Below are 19,147 nucleotides of genomic sequence, written 5' to 3'. Positions count from 1 at the left end.
TCTCTCTGCCTGCCTCTCTGCCTACTTGCGATCTGTCAAATAAATAAATAAATAAAATCTTTAAAAAAAAAAAAAAAAACCTAAAAATCGACTTAAAAAATAGCCCAAGTCTCTGTTGTAAAAATCCTTAGTAACACAGGGTGAAATGATAGTTCCTACTGCGATGGAAAGACCACGGAGTGGTATCTCTAAGTGGAGAACCTGCTGAAGGCAAGGACTCTGATCTCTAACCAAGAACCCAGGACATAGCTCGGAACATTTACATGCCCAGAAAATGAGATGTGAGTAGGAGAATGTAGGTATTAGAAAAGATAAAAAAGGAGTAGGACTCTTATTTTCAGGGTGATTGAAAGTACAAAGAGATCCGTGTCCTAGCAGTCTTTCTGAAATGAGACAGAAATTCTACAGCCCTAAAGGAGTCACTTTATGTCTTTAAGCCTATTAGAGGAAATGGCCAGTACATATAAAAGTTTTAAATATCCATACATACTCTTTCACGTGGCAATTCAAATTCTGTAAACCTATCCTAAACAAGTTATTTCATATGTCCACACAAGTGTACACAAACAAGGATGTTCACTGTAGCTATCTGTAATAGTTTAAAGAAAAATTTTTTAAAGAAAGTCTGGATATTCCAGTAATAGGAAAGGAGTAATCAAATAATTTATGATTCATCCACACCATGTATGGAACACCACACAATCATCTAAAGAATGAGGTATACCTTTATGAACTGACTTGGAAAGATCAGACTATCAAGTATAAGAAGTCAGTCATGGGGCGCCTGGGTGGCTCAGTCACTTAAGCATCCAACTCTACCTTGGCTCAGGTCATGATCTCAGCATCAGGAGATCGAGCCCCGGGTCAGGCTCCATGCTCAGCGTGGAGCCTGCTTGAGATTCTCTCTCCCTCTCCCTCTGCTCCTCTTCCTGCTCATTCACACAGGCATGCTGTTTTACTTGCTCTCTAAAACGAATTAATTAAATCTTAAAACAAAAACAAAAAAACCTTATTGGGTAAAAGAAACAAAAAGTTATATTCAGTATATGTATGTGCAGGTGTATGAGGACTAGAAAGATACATCCTAAACTGACAATGGAGACAAGGAATTCAAGATCAGGGAAAATGAAGGATTTTTGCTCTTCATTTTTTTTTTTTTTTAGAAGACTTTATTTATTTAATTGACACAGAGAGAGAGAGACAGTGTGAGAGAGAATATAAGCAGGCGAGTGGGAGAGGGAGAAGCAGGCTTCCTGCCCAGCAGGGAGCTTGATGTGGGGCTCGATCCCAGGACCCTGGGGTCCTGACTTGAGCTGAAGGCAAACACTTAACCACCCAGGTGGTTCACTCTTCATTCTGTATTACATCTTTTACCATAAGAATGCATTCCTATGCTACTTGTGAAATTAGTAAAGACTTAATACCAAGACTCACTAACAAAAATGAGCTATGGTAAGTCAATGTTGCCACTTTTTCCTTTAAAGAAATTTGAGATAAGGAAAAGATTTTAAACAACGTGTATCTCAGACAAGGATAATCCTTCCCTCAGAAGATTTTTCATTTTAATAGTTCTTAAAAGTTGGCTCTGGTTTTCAAAATGAAATGCGTACCATATATTAAAATAGATTTCTTAAAATAGGCCTCAGCCTAACAATCATGGCTTCTCATAAACTGCTACAAGTGACATTCCGTTGTAGAAGAAATCCTTCACTCAAACCAGTTTGCTTAAATCACAAACATAAGCTACATCTACTTCATGCAAAAGATGTTAAATCACTTTTAAAAAATGGAAAATTATTCTACTCATTTCAACAAAATACTCTCTCTCAAATAATGTACCATTTTATAAGCCCTTAAACCTGAGAATAAATTCTGTTGTAGTCTGGTTAAGTAAACTGGCTATCATAATATCTTGTCTTCTTTAACCAGGGTCAATTTTAAATTATAAAAAATACCTATGTTCTACCATTGTCTTCCATCTTAAGGCTATAATCTTCTTAAGATGTTTAATATACTTCTGTATTTTGGGTGACAGTTAAGCATTTCTACAAAATCTGTTTAAACTAATGAACTATATTAAAAAACGTGTAATTTAAATGTTTTTCAACAGTCACTAAAAATGAACTTTTGTTACTAAGGATGTTATCAAGAAAATGAAAAGACAAAGTAACAAGTTGGAAGAAAGTATCTGAAAATTACATATCAATACAAAACTTATATCCAGTATAAAGCACTCTAACAATTCAATAAACCATCAACATAACAAAAGATGGGCAAAATCTATGAACAGACATTTCACCAACAAAGATATATGGATGGCAAACAAGAACATGAAAGGATGTACAACATTAGAGAAATAAATACAAGTTAAGACCACCATGACATACCACTACACAACCACTAGAAAAGCTACAATTTCAAAGCTGACAAGACTGAATGTTAACAAAGACCAAGAGTAGTTGGAATTTTCATGTATTGCCAATGAGAAAGCAAAACGCAGAGCCATTTTGAAAGTCTGGCAGTTTCTCATTAAGTTAAACATATATTTACCATATGACAGAGCAATTCCACTCCTAAGTGTTAATCCAAGAGAAAAGAAAACATGTCCACACGAACACTTATTGGCAAATATTCTTAGCAGCTTTAATCATAAAACGGTCTCAAGCTAGAAAGAACCCAAATATTCATGAAATGATAAATGGACAAGCAAACTGCGGCATCCGTATAATAAGCTCATCAACAAAAAGGAACAAACCATTGATAAACCCAACAACAACATGGATGGATCTCCAAGTGTTTCCATTAAGCTAAGTAAAAGAAGCCAAATACATAAGACTACAAACTATCATTCCATTTATGTAGTCTAAAAAAGACAAAACTTAAAATTAGCAGTGGTTGCCAACAGCCAGAAGGTGGGGGAAAAGGGATTAAGAGCAAAAAAGCGCCAGGAACTTTGGGAAGTGATGGAAACCTCCCTTGTGTATTTGTAGTGGTGGTTATGCAACTGTATACATCTGTCAAATCTCATCAAATTATACACTTAAAATAGGTGAATTTTAGGTGTAAAAAAACTCTGGTTTTTACTATGTGTCAATTTTACCTCCATAAAGCTGACAAAAATATATTCCTGCAAAAAGTTTGGGGCATTTTTCAAAATGCTCCACTGGCATTTTAAGTAAAGAATAAAGATGCTTTCTCTGAGAAAGCATAAGAGTTTATTTATCAACTATATCTCTCTTCTCATTTAATACAGTCCACATATCAGGGAAAAAGAAAAATGAAAAAAGACATAAATATCTGTTGCTAATAAAGAAGCACAGGGGTGCCTGGGTGGCTCAATCAGTTAAGCGTCTGACTTAGGCTCAGATCATGATCTCAGGGTCTTGGGATGGAGCCCCCCCCATAGTTGGGCTCCATGCCTAGCAGGGAGTGTGTTTTTCCCTCTCCCTCTGCCCCTCCTCTTGCCCATGCACATGCACGCATACACTTTCTCTAATTAGAAAAAAAAAAAAAAAAAGAAAGAAAAAACAAATAAAAAGGAACCAAAAAAAACTGGAGAAGAAAGGGGGGGGGGGGGGGGGGGGGGCAAGGTGTCATAAAAATAAAAAAGCTGGCCAGCCAGCACCCTGGGAAGGAGACCCCATCCCAGAACGTGCTCAAAACCGCAGCAACTTCCCTTCTTCCTCCCCTAGATGCCCAAGTCAGTGTCAGTCTGGTTCACACTACTTCATTTCCTCCCTCTATCCCTTTTCTCTCCACTCCCATCATGACCACCCTTTCTCAGAAACTCATAGCTTGACAGCCTGAACTGCTACACAAAAATTACTATAAACATCATCATGGGATTTTTCTCGATTAAAAAGTTAATGAACAGGGGGCACCTAGCTGGCTCAGTCAGTAAGGCATGTGACTCTTGATTTCCAAGTAATGAGTTCAAGCCCCATGTTGGCCGTAGAACTTACTTTAAAAAAAAAAAAGTGGGGGGGGTAATAAACAGACTTTGTTGTTTCCTTTATTTTCCATAATGGAACAAAAATCACCAGGAAGGAGGGTTGCTGGGGGGAAGGGGGTCAAGAAAGAGTGGTGGGGTTATGGACATTGGGGAGGGTATGTGCTATGGTGAGTGCTGTGAAGTGTGTAAACCTGGCGATTCACAGACTTGTACCCCTGGGGCTAATAATACATTGTATGTTTATAAAAAAATAAAAAAATTTTTTTTTAAATCACCAGGAATATTACTAAATACAACATTCTGGTATTTATCTTTCCAGTATGTTACATAGAATGCAATGTGGATTTAACATTCAAACCACACACACAAATCAGTTCAGCACCCCAAACAAAAGGTAACTATGAAAATCCCAAAAGCAATAAAATATATAATCCTCGTCATCAAAGAGGCTTTAAGGTAAGGGGGGAGGGGGGGGGACTACAGGAAAATGGTTATCTGTGACCATGATATGTGGGCAAAACTTCGTACTGAAATGACTGAAATAAAAATGGAATCAGGAGTGGATTTAGCGAAAAGACCTTCAGAGATGTCTGCCTCCAGAACTGGAGTAACACAATACTCCTTTTTTTTTTAAAGGAGTATGTGCACATAGTGTGCACATTTTTCCATGTATTAAACTTTTTTTTTTTTAAACCATGCAACGGGCCTCCCCACCTCGAGTCTCATCCACTTCCAAACTATCTCTGCTCAATATTCTTTTATCCATCTATTCAGACAGCCAAAAAGGAAGCCAAGCACTATTCTTGATTCTCAGCAGTGACATACTCACTTCTTGCCTCAAAAAAGTTGAAAGGTTTCCCAATACCACATTCTCAGGTCCCAGGCATAGACTTTAGTTCAGGTCTGAAATAGTGGAATTTACAACCACCTTAGGTAATTCTGATGCAGATAGTCAATGGCTGACACTCTGAGAAACACTAGCCTAAAGATAAGCTCCATACTGAGCCTAGCAGCGAAGGCTCTTCCATGACCAGTCCCACAGCCTGCCCTGACTACTCACTACCTCCTACCTTCACAGGCTCCACACAAACTGAACTGCTTTCTGAATCTGCCTTGCTCACAATTTTCCCTACCTAGAAAGACCATTCACCCTAGGCATTTCTCATTCAGAATCTATTCAGACTTCAAATGCCAACCTACTATCTCTTCTTTCGCCTACCTAGGTAAAAATATAATTGTGAATGCCTACAGCATCATTATCTAGACTTATGACATGTGCTTTCTCAGCTGTATTAGGTATTTTTCCATATTACAGGGCAACTCCTGAGAACAGTACCCAAACCCCAGTTACCTCTGCATCCCCAGAGTGCCTGTCTATTCTTAGCACTCAACAAGGACTTCAATTAGTTTCAGAGAATCAAATGGAGACACCAACTGTTAATCAAATAAACTGTTCCTAAGTTACTATTTCTCTTCCTCCCTACCCGACTCCTCTTCTTAGCTTCTTCCTTAGCTAATGTCATTGTAAACTCAACAGAAATTACCTCTAGGGATGACAGAATATTCTACAAGGTGTTCTGTGTGGCATTTCATGATTTTGGATTTTTACAAAGAAGAGTATTAGTTTTTCAAGCAGAAAAAAAAAAAAATTCTTTTAACTTCAACATGACTAAGAAAAGTAAGGCAGTGGGACTTGGGAAGTACCATTGTTTTCCTCTCAACAGTCTCTCTTCTCAAGCTGATCATGGGAAATGGAACCTCCATAAAAGAACCTACCTTCCCAGAGGCCTAAAGAAGCAATCAAACTTTGCACTCTGTCCACCAAGACCAATCTCCATACCAATACAGAATCCTGAAAATCATCACCACTGTTATTGTAGGTCTTTTATGCTATATTCAGATGCCATTATGACAAAGATTAAAAAAGCATTACTCTGTCCTTACTGAGGCAACATCTTGTACACAGCTCCAACTGTCTTCCAATTAAATGCTATATAAAATGGGCAACTAAGAAATGTTTATGAAAAAAACTACTTGCTGTAACCCCTCCATACACTATATCACATTTTAATGAATGCTGATTACTTCAATACATAATAAATAGAAATATATTACAGAATCACTGCATACCTGTGGATTTTCCAAACGTTTTAAATACTCTTCAAATGACCCTTCTATAAACTGCAAAAAAAAAAAAAAGTCTATTAGAAATATATCAAACCAAAAAATCTTTTCACTGTAAATTACCAAGTTTTTACATGAACCTTGGATACATCAGTAATAGTAATACATGTAAACAACCTAATTATTAAAATACATAAAAATCATTAAGTGAAGATTATAAACAGACAAAAGAATTTTAAAAAGGAAACATTATCAGAAAAGATTTCCTGGACAGGATGTGGACAGGCACAATGCGGCGTGAAGAGGCAGTAAACACTATGTTGAGAAGACAGAAGCCAACCAGTGAGCAGAAACAGGACAACTGGTTGGGGAGAACAGAGTGAGAGAGGAACTCAACTGGACACCTGTTTAGAGAGGGCCTTGGGCCCAGGAAAGACTTGCAGACTGAGGGAGAAGGCAATTCAAGGTCATTGTCGGTGACATTATGAACAGACAAATATATGAAACAAGCACTTAAGAGGAGTATTTTGGTAATGGCCAATGCAGAGACAATATACTAGCTAAGAAATATTAATTTACTATTACAGATATGAATAGTGTCTCTTAGGTCACACTAAAAACAAATGAGAACTAATAATGCAAGATACTGTGGAGAACCAATAAGATTTTTCTACTACAGCTTGCTTCACTGTTTAACTTAAAAAGTTTATTCAAGCTATGTGATTTGTTAGCCATCACACTAATTTAACTGAAAAAAAAAAAATCTCTAAAAGACATTCATCTGGAACACCAAATTCCATTTAAAGTATAGTCCCAGTTAACTTAGCAAACTGATATACATAAAAACATTAAAGTACATGTTCCAGTCTATAAAAATCTTTTAAACACCCATGGCTTTTTTTTGAGATTGATTCTTTTCTAAATTATATGCTGTCAAATTTCCAAAAAGTATCTTAAGTTTCAACACATCCTTATAATAAAACAGCCATATATTTTAAATATCCCACCAACACAACTCTGTATGAGGTGATTATTTATACTTATAGGGGAAAAAACCCACAGAACCATTTAAAGTTGGAAGAGAACTACGAAGCGTTCTGATACAAGCCTGCATCCAATCTGAGATTCTCCTAATCAGTTAGAAAGTGTCTGACTAAACACTGTCAGTAAACAAAGCACACACCCTCACCCTCCTTCCCATGACAGTCTTCTCCAGTTTTGGCCAATAGGAATTCTCTGAAGGTGCTTAGTATAAATTATAAAAGGAAAGTGAAACTTTTCCCCTTGGAACTTTCAACCTCTGCTCATACCTCTTAAAAATGTTGAGGGCTAAATAAATATAAGCAAAGAACTTAAACAATGCCTGGCACAGAGGAAGTGCTCAAATAATGACAGCAATTTCCATTACTGTCAACAGTGTTTTATTCTGTGGGCCCAATAATAATGATTAATCACTTGTAATTTCTTTAAAATACGTAAAAAGCACTCCACTCTCCTCACCCCTCCCCCTTTTATGCTATACCCTAATACTCTTATCTAACCTCCACATCACCAGTTTCCTTTTTGTAAAACAAGTTCTCAAATCTCCTGATCAAATGGGTTAACTCTCCTTCCTGGAATATATTACTGCCTTTCTTATAACAAGGCACCCAGAATACATCTAGAATGTCACCAGTAGTACCATCTGGCTTGAATACAGGAACACCAACCAAAAAGCACATCCAAATTAAGAACTGTTTACCTATTAAGTTTTAGAATTGAGATATGTGCAAGGTGTCAATGTTTTTTGGCAGTCAAAGGGGAAAAGTATCATTGAAAGTCCAATGGCCTAATTCTAGGTCATAAAACCAATAACTAGTAAATCCTATAAAGCTTTCAATGTAAAAAGAAAACAGGCCACTCTAGCATCTTATTTCACAGCCTACTACATACTACTGAGAAAATTATAGTAAGTTGTTATACAACATTCTAGCAACTATTAATCATTATTTACATAATTACAGTGTTCTGATGTATGATTCACAATGATGAACCCTGAAAATTAAAAATCTATAAATGCCTTCTGATAAAATTAAAGGCTTAGTATTAGCTATGCTCAGCGTATTTTTTATACTCCAAGTCTGAAATTTTTTAAATTCATAGGGAGTTACAAATCACAGAAAACTATTAATTAACCATGACACCCAATTTCCTGACCATGACAGACAAAGCTCACTCTTAATATGCAAGGATTCTGTCCAAGTCAACCTTTCATCTTCCACAGCCCTATATCTTACCTATCATAACTTTCTAAATGTCTAAAGAAATGAAAACCACAAAACAGCTTAAAAAAATCACAATTGTATATAATTGGATTTAAATTCAATAAAGCATTTTTTTTTCCATAACCTGCATTAAGATCCAGGCTGTGAAACTCCCACCAGACCACTTCTAAAGGCTGAAATGTAAATGCAAGTTAAGACACCATTCCATGTTTAAAATTCCAAATTACCGCTTCAAATTTCTCTCTGTTCTCTCGAAGATAGTGAATACAGGCCATTCTGACTTCCACATGGCGAGATTGAGAGTGTAACACCTGAAAAAGAAAAGCAACATGCTATTACACATTTTGTTAAGAGAATTAAGGTACAAGCTAGAACTTTCACACCCTAAATAACCTCACAACCAATAGAAATCAGTTTCTCTCTGTTTGCCATTTAGTAATTTCTAAATCTTTTTTCATTCCCACCTCTTCCTCTAACCAAAGGTGAAGTGACCTATAGTCAGTGCTACTTCTTAAGTCGTTCTATGAAGAACTTACTACCATTTCTCCTTCAGGTCATTCATGTGAGGAAACCTTTGTAAACTTAACATACTTTTTCCTTTATTGACCAGCCTTCCTACAGCTTTGCTCTTCACAATGCAGGGCTAATAGAACCTCTGCTACATAGTGCTTAGCTTCATCCTATACTTTTTGGAAACAAGAATAGGCAACTTCAACAGGACTCTTTAAGCCTGTAAGAATTAGATTTCTTTTTTCTAATAATTTGGAATTACATGTTATGTAGAGATATAATTCCCCTGTGGTTTCAGAAAAATTAAGGTACTCATTCCTAAATCCTTAGCTGTCAGGCTTCCACAATTTTTTTTTTTTAAAGTGGGTTTTTTTAAAAGATTTTATTTTATTTGACAGACAGAGATCACAAGTAGGCAGACAGGCAGGCAGCGGCGGGGGGAAGCAGGCTCCCCAATGAGCAGAGAGCCCAATGCGGGGCTCGATCCCAGGACCCTGGGATCATGACCTGAGCTGAAGGCAGAGGCTTTAACCCACTGAGCCACCCAGGCGCCCCTTCCACAATTCTTGAAGGAATATCCAAGTGAGCAGCACACAAGATGCAAACATGCTGCTATGTTCTACCATCCCAAGAGCCTTGAAACTTGCTCTTAGGCCCAAAATCTTTTTGTGGGCTCCATGCTCAACATGGAGCTTGAACTCACCAATGCTGAGATCAAGAGTCACATGCTCTACCAACTGAGCCAGCCAAGAGCCTCAGCCCAAAATCTTAAAGCACCAACTGAAATAAGCCACACTATGAAGATGATCAAAATCCTCTCACTTCGTAGCCTCTGTATTCTTCTGTTGAACTAGTTCAATGAAAGGATAACTTACGGGCATTTTGTCTCTTACTAAAATGCTGAAGCTTTGATTTGAAAGAAACTAGTATAATCAAATGCTTAGGAACCCTTTTGGCTAGCCTCCAATACTTTAACTATCATGCTTAAAAGAAAAGATTAAAATTATTTTCTATTACTGAGTGTCTCAAATCAAAGTGTTCCTGGTACCCTAAAGGGTTGGGGGCGGGAGGGGGAGAGACCCTGAACCATTTAAAATAACCACATGTCCAACCACTAATAAGGCTCCTGAAAAAAGAATTTATATTAATATAAAGTAGCTTTAAGAGTTACAGGTCCAGGGGTGCCTGGGTGGCTCAGTGGGTTAAGCCTCTGCCTTCAGCTCAGGTCACGATCCCAGGGTCCTAGGACTGAACCCCACATCAGGCTCTCTGCTCAGCAGGGAGCCTGCTTCTCTGCCTACTTGTGATTTCTCTGTCAAATAAATAAATAAATAATCTTTAAAAAAAAAAAAAAAAAAAAGGAGTTACAGGTCCAAATGAGAGATTCTTCCTCACGCTCAGATGAGCAGTGAATTCAGGAAAAGGGAGGATCCAAATGCATTTTACAGGTCTCTGGATAACATCCAAGGTTCATTTATACAAATAGAACCAGAGGGGCACCTGGGTGGCTCAGTTAAGTGTCCAACTCTTGGTTTCAGCTCAGGTCATGATCTGTGATCTCAGGGTCGTGAAAGTGAGTCCCACGTCATGCCCCACACTGGACTTCTCAATCCGTGTAGTCTGCTTGAGATTCTCCCCCAACTCCTTCCCCTTCTGTCTCTTCCCCCACACGCACTTGCAATCACTAGCACGCACTCTCTCCATCTCTCTCTCTACCTCTAAAATAAATAAATAAATAAATAAATAAATAAATAAAATCTTTATACTCACAGAACCAAAGAAGCACGACTGTCTGGAGAGAGCTAGTTATGTCTTTACACTAAGATACACTGAAGATGTACTAGCTGAGGTTAGCAATAAGTTTGTTTTCAGCATATAGCTGGTTTTCAGCTTAACGAAGTACACCTATATTGCTATCTTGGAAACTACTGAAAAGCATCTTTACATATTCTAAGCTTCCAGCCCTAGAAGAAATGTCCATATAGAAAAATAAACCACCACACAGTATTTTTGCCAATTCAACAAGTGACATTTAGCAACACTTCTTCCACAGAAGCTACCTAAGACACTATTATGAATAAAGATATTATTTGAGTAAACCAGTGTTGTCTGATAGGGCTTTCTTGCCTTTGGCAAACTGAAGATAGTGTTAGAGCCATTTACCTAGCAACAGGTGGCAGACATAACTGATTAAAGCCTATTTTCCATTAAAAACAATGACAAGCTTATCTGTTTTTTCTCCTCTTAAAAAGGTCTTATTAACACATGAAATCTGAACCTGTCACTCAGAAGCAAAATTCTCAGCAACTTCCATAAATTGTAGAGTGCTGGAGCTTTACAAAGCCAAGCACTGCAAGAGAAGGAAGTTTAAATGACAACTGTTTAAAAAGTACAACTTTGTGAAAGTTCAAGGACAGGAAGAATGCAAATGTTAAGACAAGTATCTCTGCAAATTATTATATGCCAGAAAATAACCTAGAAAATAGGGAGACTTTCCAATCTTTACTTGGGACAAGATAGTGATAAACACTAGGAAAGGAGGAGACACACTGCTTTAGCAAATCCTCTAAGAGCGCCCTATTTTTAGCTCCACAGCCACAGAGCTGATTCAGGTCAGGCCTCCTGCAGGCCCAAGTCCAGAAGTGTAAAAAGGGAAGGGCGTATCTAAACCAGGTAATTTGGAGGAAAAGGAGACTCCTAATTCAAGTCTACCTCCCAAAAATTGCCATTTAGATTATTTACTCTGGCTCCTTCTTAGAAATGATAAATTATTTTGATATTATTGGAAAAACTGTTGGCAGAAAAGTAAAGCCTTTGTACATATTTTTATAGAGCACACCCTTTAAGTGTGAGGTTGGTGTTACTTCCCTCTCCACCCCAATATACATACTGTGCCTTTAGCCATGAAGGCTATATCCTTAATCCATGTCTGCTAAAGAAAGGAGTTTCCCTCAAAATTCATGGTATTAAGCTTTCTAAGCTCAGTATACTAAAAATCACAGTCGCATAATTGAAGAAGGCATTTTCTTTATGCCTGATTTAAATCCTGAGATACAAAATGTTATATGACATGAACAATCAGTTCTTAGTGACACTAACTTTGCCCCCTTCTACTTAAAAATAGACATCCTCCTTAAGAGAGATTTCTGTATAACCAAGTTTGCCAGTTATGGCACAGGATACCGAAACGAGACACACTTTTCTACTTCACTATGAACCAGGATCAGGATAATCCAATGCCAAATAAGCATCAAACTTCCCTTATTTTCATTCGTTTCTCCCTCCTTCCTAACCAAATTCTTGCTAGAGCTAACACGATGTGTAAATAAGGGCTAAATTCACTTCCACCTCTTCGTTCCGCTTCCGGAGGTGCTAAGGAGTATGGGGAAGCTGAGGCAGAAACACCAGGACAGATGGAGATCCAGAAAATTCACAAATGGGACAGATTGTTTATCTACTAATAGTAAAGACTGGGGTGGGAGTGTGTGAACATATCCCACAACAACATTGGAACATCCTAAATTTCTAAAAATGAGAGAAATCTAATGAACTGAAAAAGGGCTGGATTTGGGGAGTTATACACAGAATGTATGAATGACAACGCCTGCAACATAATGCAAAGCTAAAGTAGTTAAGTCAATTTCTCGCTTGAAAAACGGATTTTCTGATACTGATGTGAAAGCAAGGGCCCTGGAAAATAAATGGCTCGCCTTTAGAAGTTGAAAAAAGTAAGAATAGACCAGACTACAGATGTTAAGTAAAACACTGACTCACAAACAAAAATTCTGAAAAACTACTTAGCATTCAAAAAAGGGTGAGAGGGGAAAAAAAAAAATACCATAAAAACTCCATGGGAGGGAAAGAGATGGTAGGAACAGACCTTAAGCTGAAGAAAAGCAAACTGTGAAAGGTATGAAATACACACCAGGACAGTAATATGAGACTTTTATCCAACTATTTCAGCAGCTATTTTTCAAATATAGGATGGATTTCGGTGATTGCATACCAACTACACGGTGTTATATAACGCGGAAAAAGCTCTTTCTTAAAAAAAAAATTCTTCCTTGTTAGAAAGTCATGTTGACCATTAGCAAGGAATAATTCAGTCAAAAGCCTAGAGAATCCCTAACACCAGACTTTTAAGAAGTAAATTATTTTCAGCATACCTTGCAGAGCATAACAAAGAGTGGAATCTACTCAAAGACAATTCTTTTAAAACATTCTATATTCTTCAAAAGCTGACGTTCCCAACTGCATTTTTCCGCTCTTGATTCAAGTGGACATCGACGGGCAGACTCCCCGACATTCCAAAGTCCAGCAGCAGAAAAAACAATGCTCTGCGAGTACTGCCTGGTGCACCACCTCCTCTAGTAAACACCTGGTTTACTGGCGTGAACGCTGTGCTTATAAAACCGAGGTGAACGCGGAACAGAATGGAAAAATATCATTTCGCCAAGTCCCCAGCCATCAATCAACCGTACACGCGCTCAACAGGCCTCACAGGTTGTCCTCATTACCTCTTCACCGAGAGGGACGACACCCAGTTAATTTACGGGTTTTTAAGTTTCGATTTACAGCTTCTAAACCCAGGGTAGCATCCCATTCCTGCGTTACAATGGGCCGCTGTGACGCCAGCCGGGCCACGCGCTGCCCCGGACGTGGGCGGCCAGCACAGCTGCCCGCCGCCGCTTTCCCACCCAGCTTCCTCCCGTTCCCCACCCCATTACCTGCTCCGCCACGGCCCGGAATAGGCACGACCCGTCCTTGGCGACCAGTTTCCGATACAAGCCCAGTTTCCGCAGATAGGCGTCCATGGGCGTTGCGTCCTCGCGGGGCCCCGCGCCGCCCTGGTCCCCCCCGTCGGAAGCGCCGACGGCCGCCTCCATGTTGCCGGTCCTAGTGCAGGCCAGGCGCGGCGCGGACTAGCCCCACATGGCCGCGCCCCCGGCTCCTTGACGCCCCGGCCTAGGACGGGCGGCGGCTCGGGCTCGGGCTCCGCGGGCGGCGGCTGGCAGCGGCGGCCCGAGGCAGCGGGCGGCGCTCCCCGCGCGCATAGGGGAGCCCTGCCTAATGCATGGCTGTGCGCACGCGGCCGCCTCCCGGGGGACCACGCGCCCGGCGGTAACGGGGGGGCAAACTAAAGAAACCCCAAGCGTGAGCAGTCACTTCCCGGCGGCCTCGCTGCCCGGCTCAGGAACACAGCCGGGGGTCGCCGCCCCCACAAGTTTCCTCGTCCCGACTCGGGTGAGGCGAGGAAACCCCCGCCTCCCGCGTGCGCGGGGCCGGCTCAGGGGAAGCGAGGCCTGCGTCCCCCGCGCGCTCCCCACCCTGGGAGCCGAAGAAGTCGAGAGAGAAAGACGCGGCCTTTCGTTTCTCCACCTCTCAGGAGGGCGCCGGAGGGGCGGGGAGCGGATGGGGGCACCCGGCGGAGGGCAGCACCCTCGCAGCCCAGAATTTGTTTTCACTTTCGGCCGCACGGCGGAGAGGACGCCGGGAGATGTAGTTTTGGCGGCGGCAGGAAGTCGGCTTGCGGCGGGCGGGGACGCACGAACCGACCTACCCGGGGGAGGTGCCGGGGAGGCACGCGGACTACAAGTCCCTACAGCGCGGGCGCTGCGGCCGCCGTCGCCGGGAGCCGGCTTCGCGCTTCCTGGGCACCGCGTCCGCGAGCAGGCCGAGGGTGTCCGGGAGCCGACGCGCGGCGACCTGCGCGCGCTACCCAGCCCGCCCTGAGAGCCGCCCACTGCGCCGCAGCGCCGCGAGAAGTGCGCGCGCCTTGCGTGCGTGGAGTTGCCAGGGACACAGCGGCGGCTAAGTCGGCCCTTTGTGTATTCCCAAACAGAGGGCGCACCTGTCTGCTCCCCTCCCCCCCGCCCCGGCCTCTTCTGGTGTTTCCATGGAGGTGGCTTTAACGGTTTAAGCAGAAAATAGAGCTAATTGACGAAGTCTCAGGGAACTGGCACAGTGCAGGACGACACAGGCTGTCAGTAAATCGACCGTGGACTGGTGATTCCCATTAAAAATTAGAAGTACAGCTCCCCCACTATGGCAAGATGATGCCTTTGCCACAGACTTTGTTCACCCCGCCCTTGTAGCTGCGCCACCCCAGCACAAAGTGATATCACTGGTCGGAGAAAATTAGAATATCTTTTCTGAAAAAAATTCGTGTTGTAATTACTCGATAACATGCTGGATTTGCCATGGGTTCCAGTAGTGTTTGAGGCTTCCAACTCAACTTTCTACCCATCAAAGTGGAATGACACGTTATGCTTTAGAACCCAGAATTCATTCAGCGTGTTTCTATGGCACCAGAACTCATTTTGCTAACCCATTTGCGGACAGAACCATGTCAGGTGTCCTAATTATCAAAATACGTGGTTAATCATCAACTGAACTCCTGTCTTGAGGCCTTGTGGGGCAAAAGAGGAAAAGTGTAGGGTTACCATAGGTTTAGACATGAAGTTAAGTAATGGGAGCAAAGCAGGCCAGATGTTAAGAATCCAACGCAAACTACTGAAATTTCTGTCTTAGAAATTTGTTTTCAGGGGTGCCTGGGTGGCTCAGTTGGTTAAGCGACTTCCTTCCGCTCAGGTCATGATCCTGGAGTCCCGGGATGGGATGAGGATGAGTCCCACGTCAGGCTCCCTGCTTGGTAGGGAGTCTGCTTCTCCCTCTGACCCTCCCCCTTGTCTCTCTCTCTCTCTCTCTCTCTCTCTCTCTTATCAAATAAAACCTTTAAAAAAAAAAAAAAGAAATTTGTTTTCAGTACTTTTGGTGCAAGCAGTTAATGACGCCTGCATTGGTTTCCTGGGTGTTTCTAATTTTGAATCCTCAGTGTTTAGAGTCTATGTCTAATTGTGCTGTTTTTCAAGAACACAAAAGTTACTGTGACCTAAATGAATTTCTTGCCCTAATATTAAATTTTGTACATTTTGTAGAGAACGACTTCAGAATCACTCTTTAGAAAAATCTAGTTTCAAATCAAATCTACTGCTTTTCTTTCCTTAAAAATAATTATTTTGCATATATATATTTCTTATTTCACTCAGAATTACACCAAGTTTGCCACTACTTACAACAGGGCTTGTTTGTTTTTTTTTAAACGTTTTAACTTTTAATGGGGCTCCTTGCTCAGCGGGGAGCCTGCTTCTCCTCTCCCCCTGCCCTTACCCACCCTTCTCATTATCTCGCTCTCTGTCAAAAAAAAAAAAAAAACAAAACCTTAGCATGTTTTGCCTTTTAAACATACAGAGGAATTCAAAGTAAAATCCAAACTATAGAGCTTAAATATTGGCTTCCTGAAATGAGTAGGTTCTATAGTATTAATATTACAAGCAGCAGATTTTCTAATATGTCAAAAGAAAACTATGTCTTTTCTAATATATATTTTAAAAACTATGTCTTTTCTAATATATATTTTAATATTTCTTTAATAAGAATTTCTAGGGGTGCCTGGGTGGTTCAGTGGGTTAAAGCCACTGCCTTCGGCTCAGGTCATGATCCCAGGGTCTTGGGATCTAGTTCAGCAAAGTGCTCGATGCTTGGCAGGGAACCTGCTTCCTCCTCTCTCTCTGCCTACTTGTGATCTCTGTCTGTCAAGTAAATAAATAAAATCTTAAAAAAAAAAAAAGAATTTCTAAAGCTAACCTCATGTTCAGTATGTATTTATGGGGAATCTATTGTATATATCATGTTAAGATTGCATTGGTGCATATCTTGAGGCCATATTAGAAATGTATATCTGTAGGAACTTCAGGTTTGAAAATTTATCAACCTTGTTTTATAGTTGAAATGTTTCAGACACGTGGTGGCTCAGTACTTGAGCATCTCACTCTTGATTTCCTCTGGGGTCATGACCTCAGGATCCTGAGACTGAGCCCTGTGTTCGGCTCTATGCTCTAAGGGGAAGGGGGAATCTGCTTGAGATTCTTTCCAACTGCCCCTTGCCCTGTGTACATACTCTTTCTCTAAAATAAATAAATAAATCTTTTTTTAAAAAAGGAAAAGTTCATGATTACATTGTTTTGATCTTTTTGTAAAGATTTTATTTATTTGACAGAGAGATAGAGAGTACCAGTATGCAGAGCAGCAGGCAGAGGGAGAGGGAGAAGCAGACTCCCCGCCAAGCAGCGAGCACTATGCTGAACTAGATCCCAGGACCCTGGGATTATGACCTGAGCCGAAGGCAGCCACTTAACCGACTGAGCCACCCAGGCGCCTCTACATTGCTTTAACTTTTTTTTTTTTAAGCTTTTATTTATTTATTTGACACAGAGAGAGAGAGATCACAAGTAGGCAGAGAGTCAGGCAGAGAGAGGGGGGAAGCAGGACTCCCCACCCAGCAGAGCGCCCGATGTGGGATTCCATCCCAGGACCCTGGGATCATGACCTGAGCCGAAGGCAGAGGCCTAACCAACTGAGCCACCTAGATGCCTCTACATTGCTTTAATTTTTAAAACGGCATTCAAATACAAAGAAGTTTTGCTCACATTTATATGCATAATAATTTCATTTTGGGTGGCTGTGTTTCAAAGCATATTTTTTATTTTAAAGCTTATCCGATTTTAATCTTATTTAAATGTATTTACATATGTATTTTTAATAAAGTAATATCACCATCTTCTAAAACCCCAAAATTCCTGTGAATACTTTGAAAAGAAAAGGAAACCAGATATATCCTTTATTGTACCTACCATGTCTTTATTTTCCATTATAAAAATTTAATTCACTGACAATAGTATAACCAAAATAAGAATGTACATGATCATTTAAATAAACATTCTAGTATGGAACCTGACACTAAAGTATACTTTCAACATTTTAAAACAAATTCATTAAATACTAATAAAGCAGAAGTCTGTATCAGAATTCATCAAAATTCTATGTTGTCTTCTAAAATTTTGGTTTGTTATCAGAAGTATTAGAAGAACAACACATTTCCGGTGCTTCCTACATTTGACATCTTGGCAAAATTACTCTTCTCACTCCTGCTGAATGAGTGAAGAACAACGTCACTATCGTCTGGCTGCTTCTGTTTCCAAAATTAGAAGTGAAACACCTGTTGTATCTGCCCCTGGGCCTGTTTAAAGAAATCCTTTAGGTATTTAGAGACCTAATCCAAGACAGACCCTCTGTAGGCCAAATCCCCAAATATAGCTCACTGTTCAAATGAGGTTAAAGGATCCTATGACTTTAAACCAGACCCTAATTTACAGAAATTCACTTTCAAAGGAACTTGTTAACATTAACTTCTGAAACTTTTTTTAAAAAGATTTTATTTATTTATTTGACAGAGAGATCACAAGTAGGCAGAGAGGCAGGCGGGGGCGGGGGTTGGGGGGGAGAAGCAGGCTCCCCGCTGAGCAAAGAGCTCGATGTGGGGCTCAATCCCAGGAGCCTGAGATCATGACCCAAGCTGAAGGCAGAGGCTTAACCCCACTGAGCCACCCAGGCGCCCCAACTTCTGAAACTTTTTAAGAAACTACATCTGATTGAAAATGTTCACTCTGAAGAAGCCATTTGTGAATAGCAAAAGTGAAGAGCCCTTTTTTTTAATCTTTATTTTTTAGGTGATCTCTATGCCTAAGTGTGACCCAAACTTATGACCCCAAGATCAAGAATCACATGCTTTGCTGAATGAGCCAGGTACCTAGCCCAAAAGTGAAGAACTCTTTAAAGAGACATTTTTAAAAATATTTTATTTATGTATTTGAGAGAGAGAGAGAGAGCACAAGCAGGGGGAGTGGCAGAAGCAAGCTCACTGCTGAGCTAGAGAGCCCAACATGGGGCTTATCCCAGGACCCTGGCCTAAGGCAGATGCTTAACTGACTGAGCCACCCAGGTGCCCAAAGACTCGTGGTTTTAAAAGATTTTTGCAAGTAAACCTCTGACTCTATGTCCATTTCTATAGTAACTTGAAATATCAGCCTTAATAAGGTCCTTCATGAATCTTTTAGCTCTTTAATACTACACGTTTTTAAGTAGCCAAAAATACTTTATTTATTTATTTTTAAAGATTTTAAATATTTATTTGACACACATTATTAGAGATCACAAGTAGGCAGAAAGGCAGGCAGAGGGAGAGGAGGAAGCAGGCTCCCCACGGAACAGAGAGCCCGATGCGGGCTCGATTCCAGGACCCTGGGATCATGACCTGAGCCGAAGGCAGAGGCTTTAACCCACTGAGCCACCCAGGCACCCCCCCAAAATACTTTAAATACAGCACAAATTATTCAGTTATTCTACATTTTCTTAGCTCCATGAAAAGGATCAAATGAATAGTGGAGGTGAGACACCT

The 19,147-nt window shown here is 40.6% G+C and overlaps 1 protein-coding gene across 6 annotated transcripts in view; it reads right to left on the bottom strand.

The window, feature by feature from the left end:
- The window catches only part of OTUD4 (OTU deubiquitinase 4), a 42,088-nt gene extending 27,566 nt beyond the window's left edge, over positions 1-14,522 (bottom strand). For 2 of the 6 annotated variants that reach the window (XM_032855599.1, XM_032855600.1), the window contains exons 1-3: positions 13,578-14,380; positions 8,568-8,651; positions 6,083-6,133 (exon numbers count right to left, since the gene is read on the bottom strand). In XM_032855599.1, the coding sequence (XP_032711490.1) occupies positions 6,083-6,133; positions 8,568-8,651; positions 13,578-13,736 (294 nt within the window). In that variant the 5' untranslated portion in view covers positions 13,737-14,380. Of the gene's footprint in view, positions 1-6,082; positions 6,134-8,567; positions 8,652-13,016; positions 13,322-13,367; positions 13,463-13,577; positions 14,382-14,410 lie in introns of those variants that run through there. The other 4 variants (XM_032855605.1, XM_032855601.1, XM_032855604.1 and 1 more) reach the window with 4 other exon arrangements.
- Positions 14,523-19,147: the final 4,625 nt, after the last annotated feature.

Source organism: Lontra canadensis, unplaced genomic scaffold, assembly GCF_010015895.1.
Source record: "Lontra canadensis isolate GAN:19392208 unplaced genomic scaffold, GSC_riverotter_1.0 scaffold10, whole genome shotgun sequence".
Classification (NCBI taxonomy): domain Eukaryota; kingdom Metazoa; phylum Chordata; class Mammalia; order Carnivora; family Mustelidae; genus Lontra; species Lontra canadensis.
This window is presented reverse-complemented; position numbering and strand designations above follow the sequence as displayed.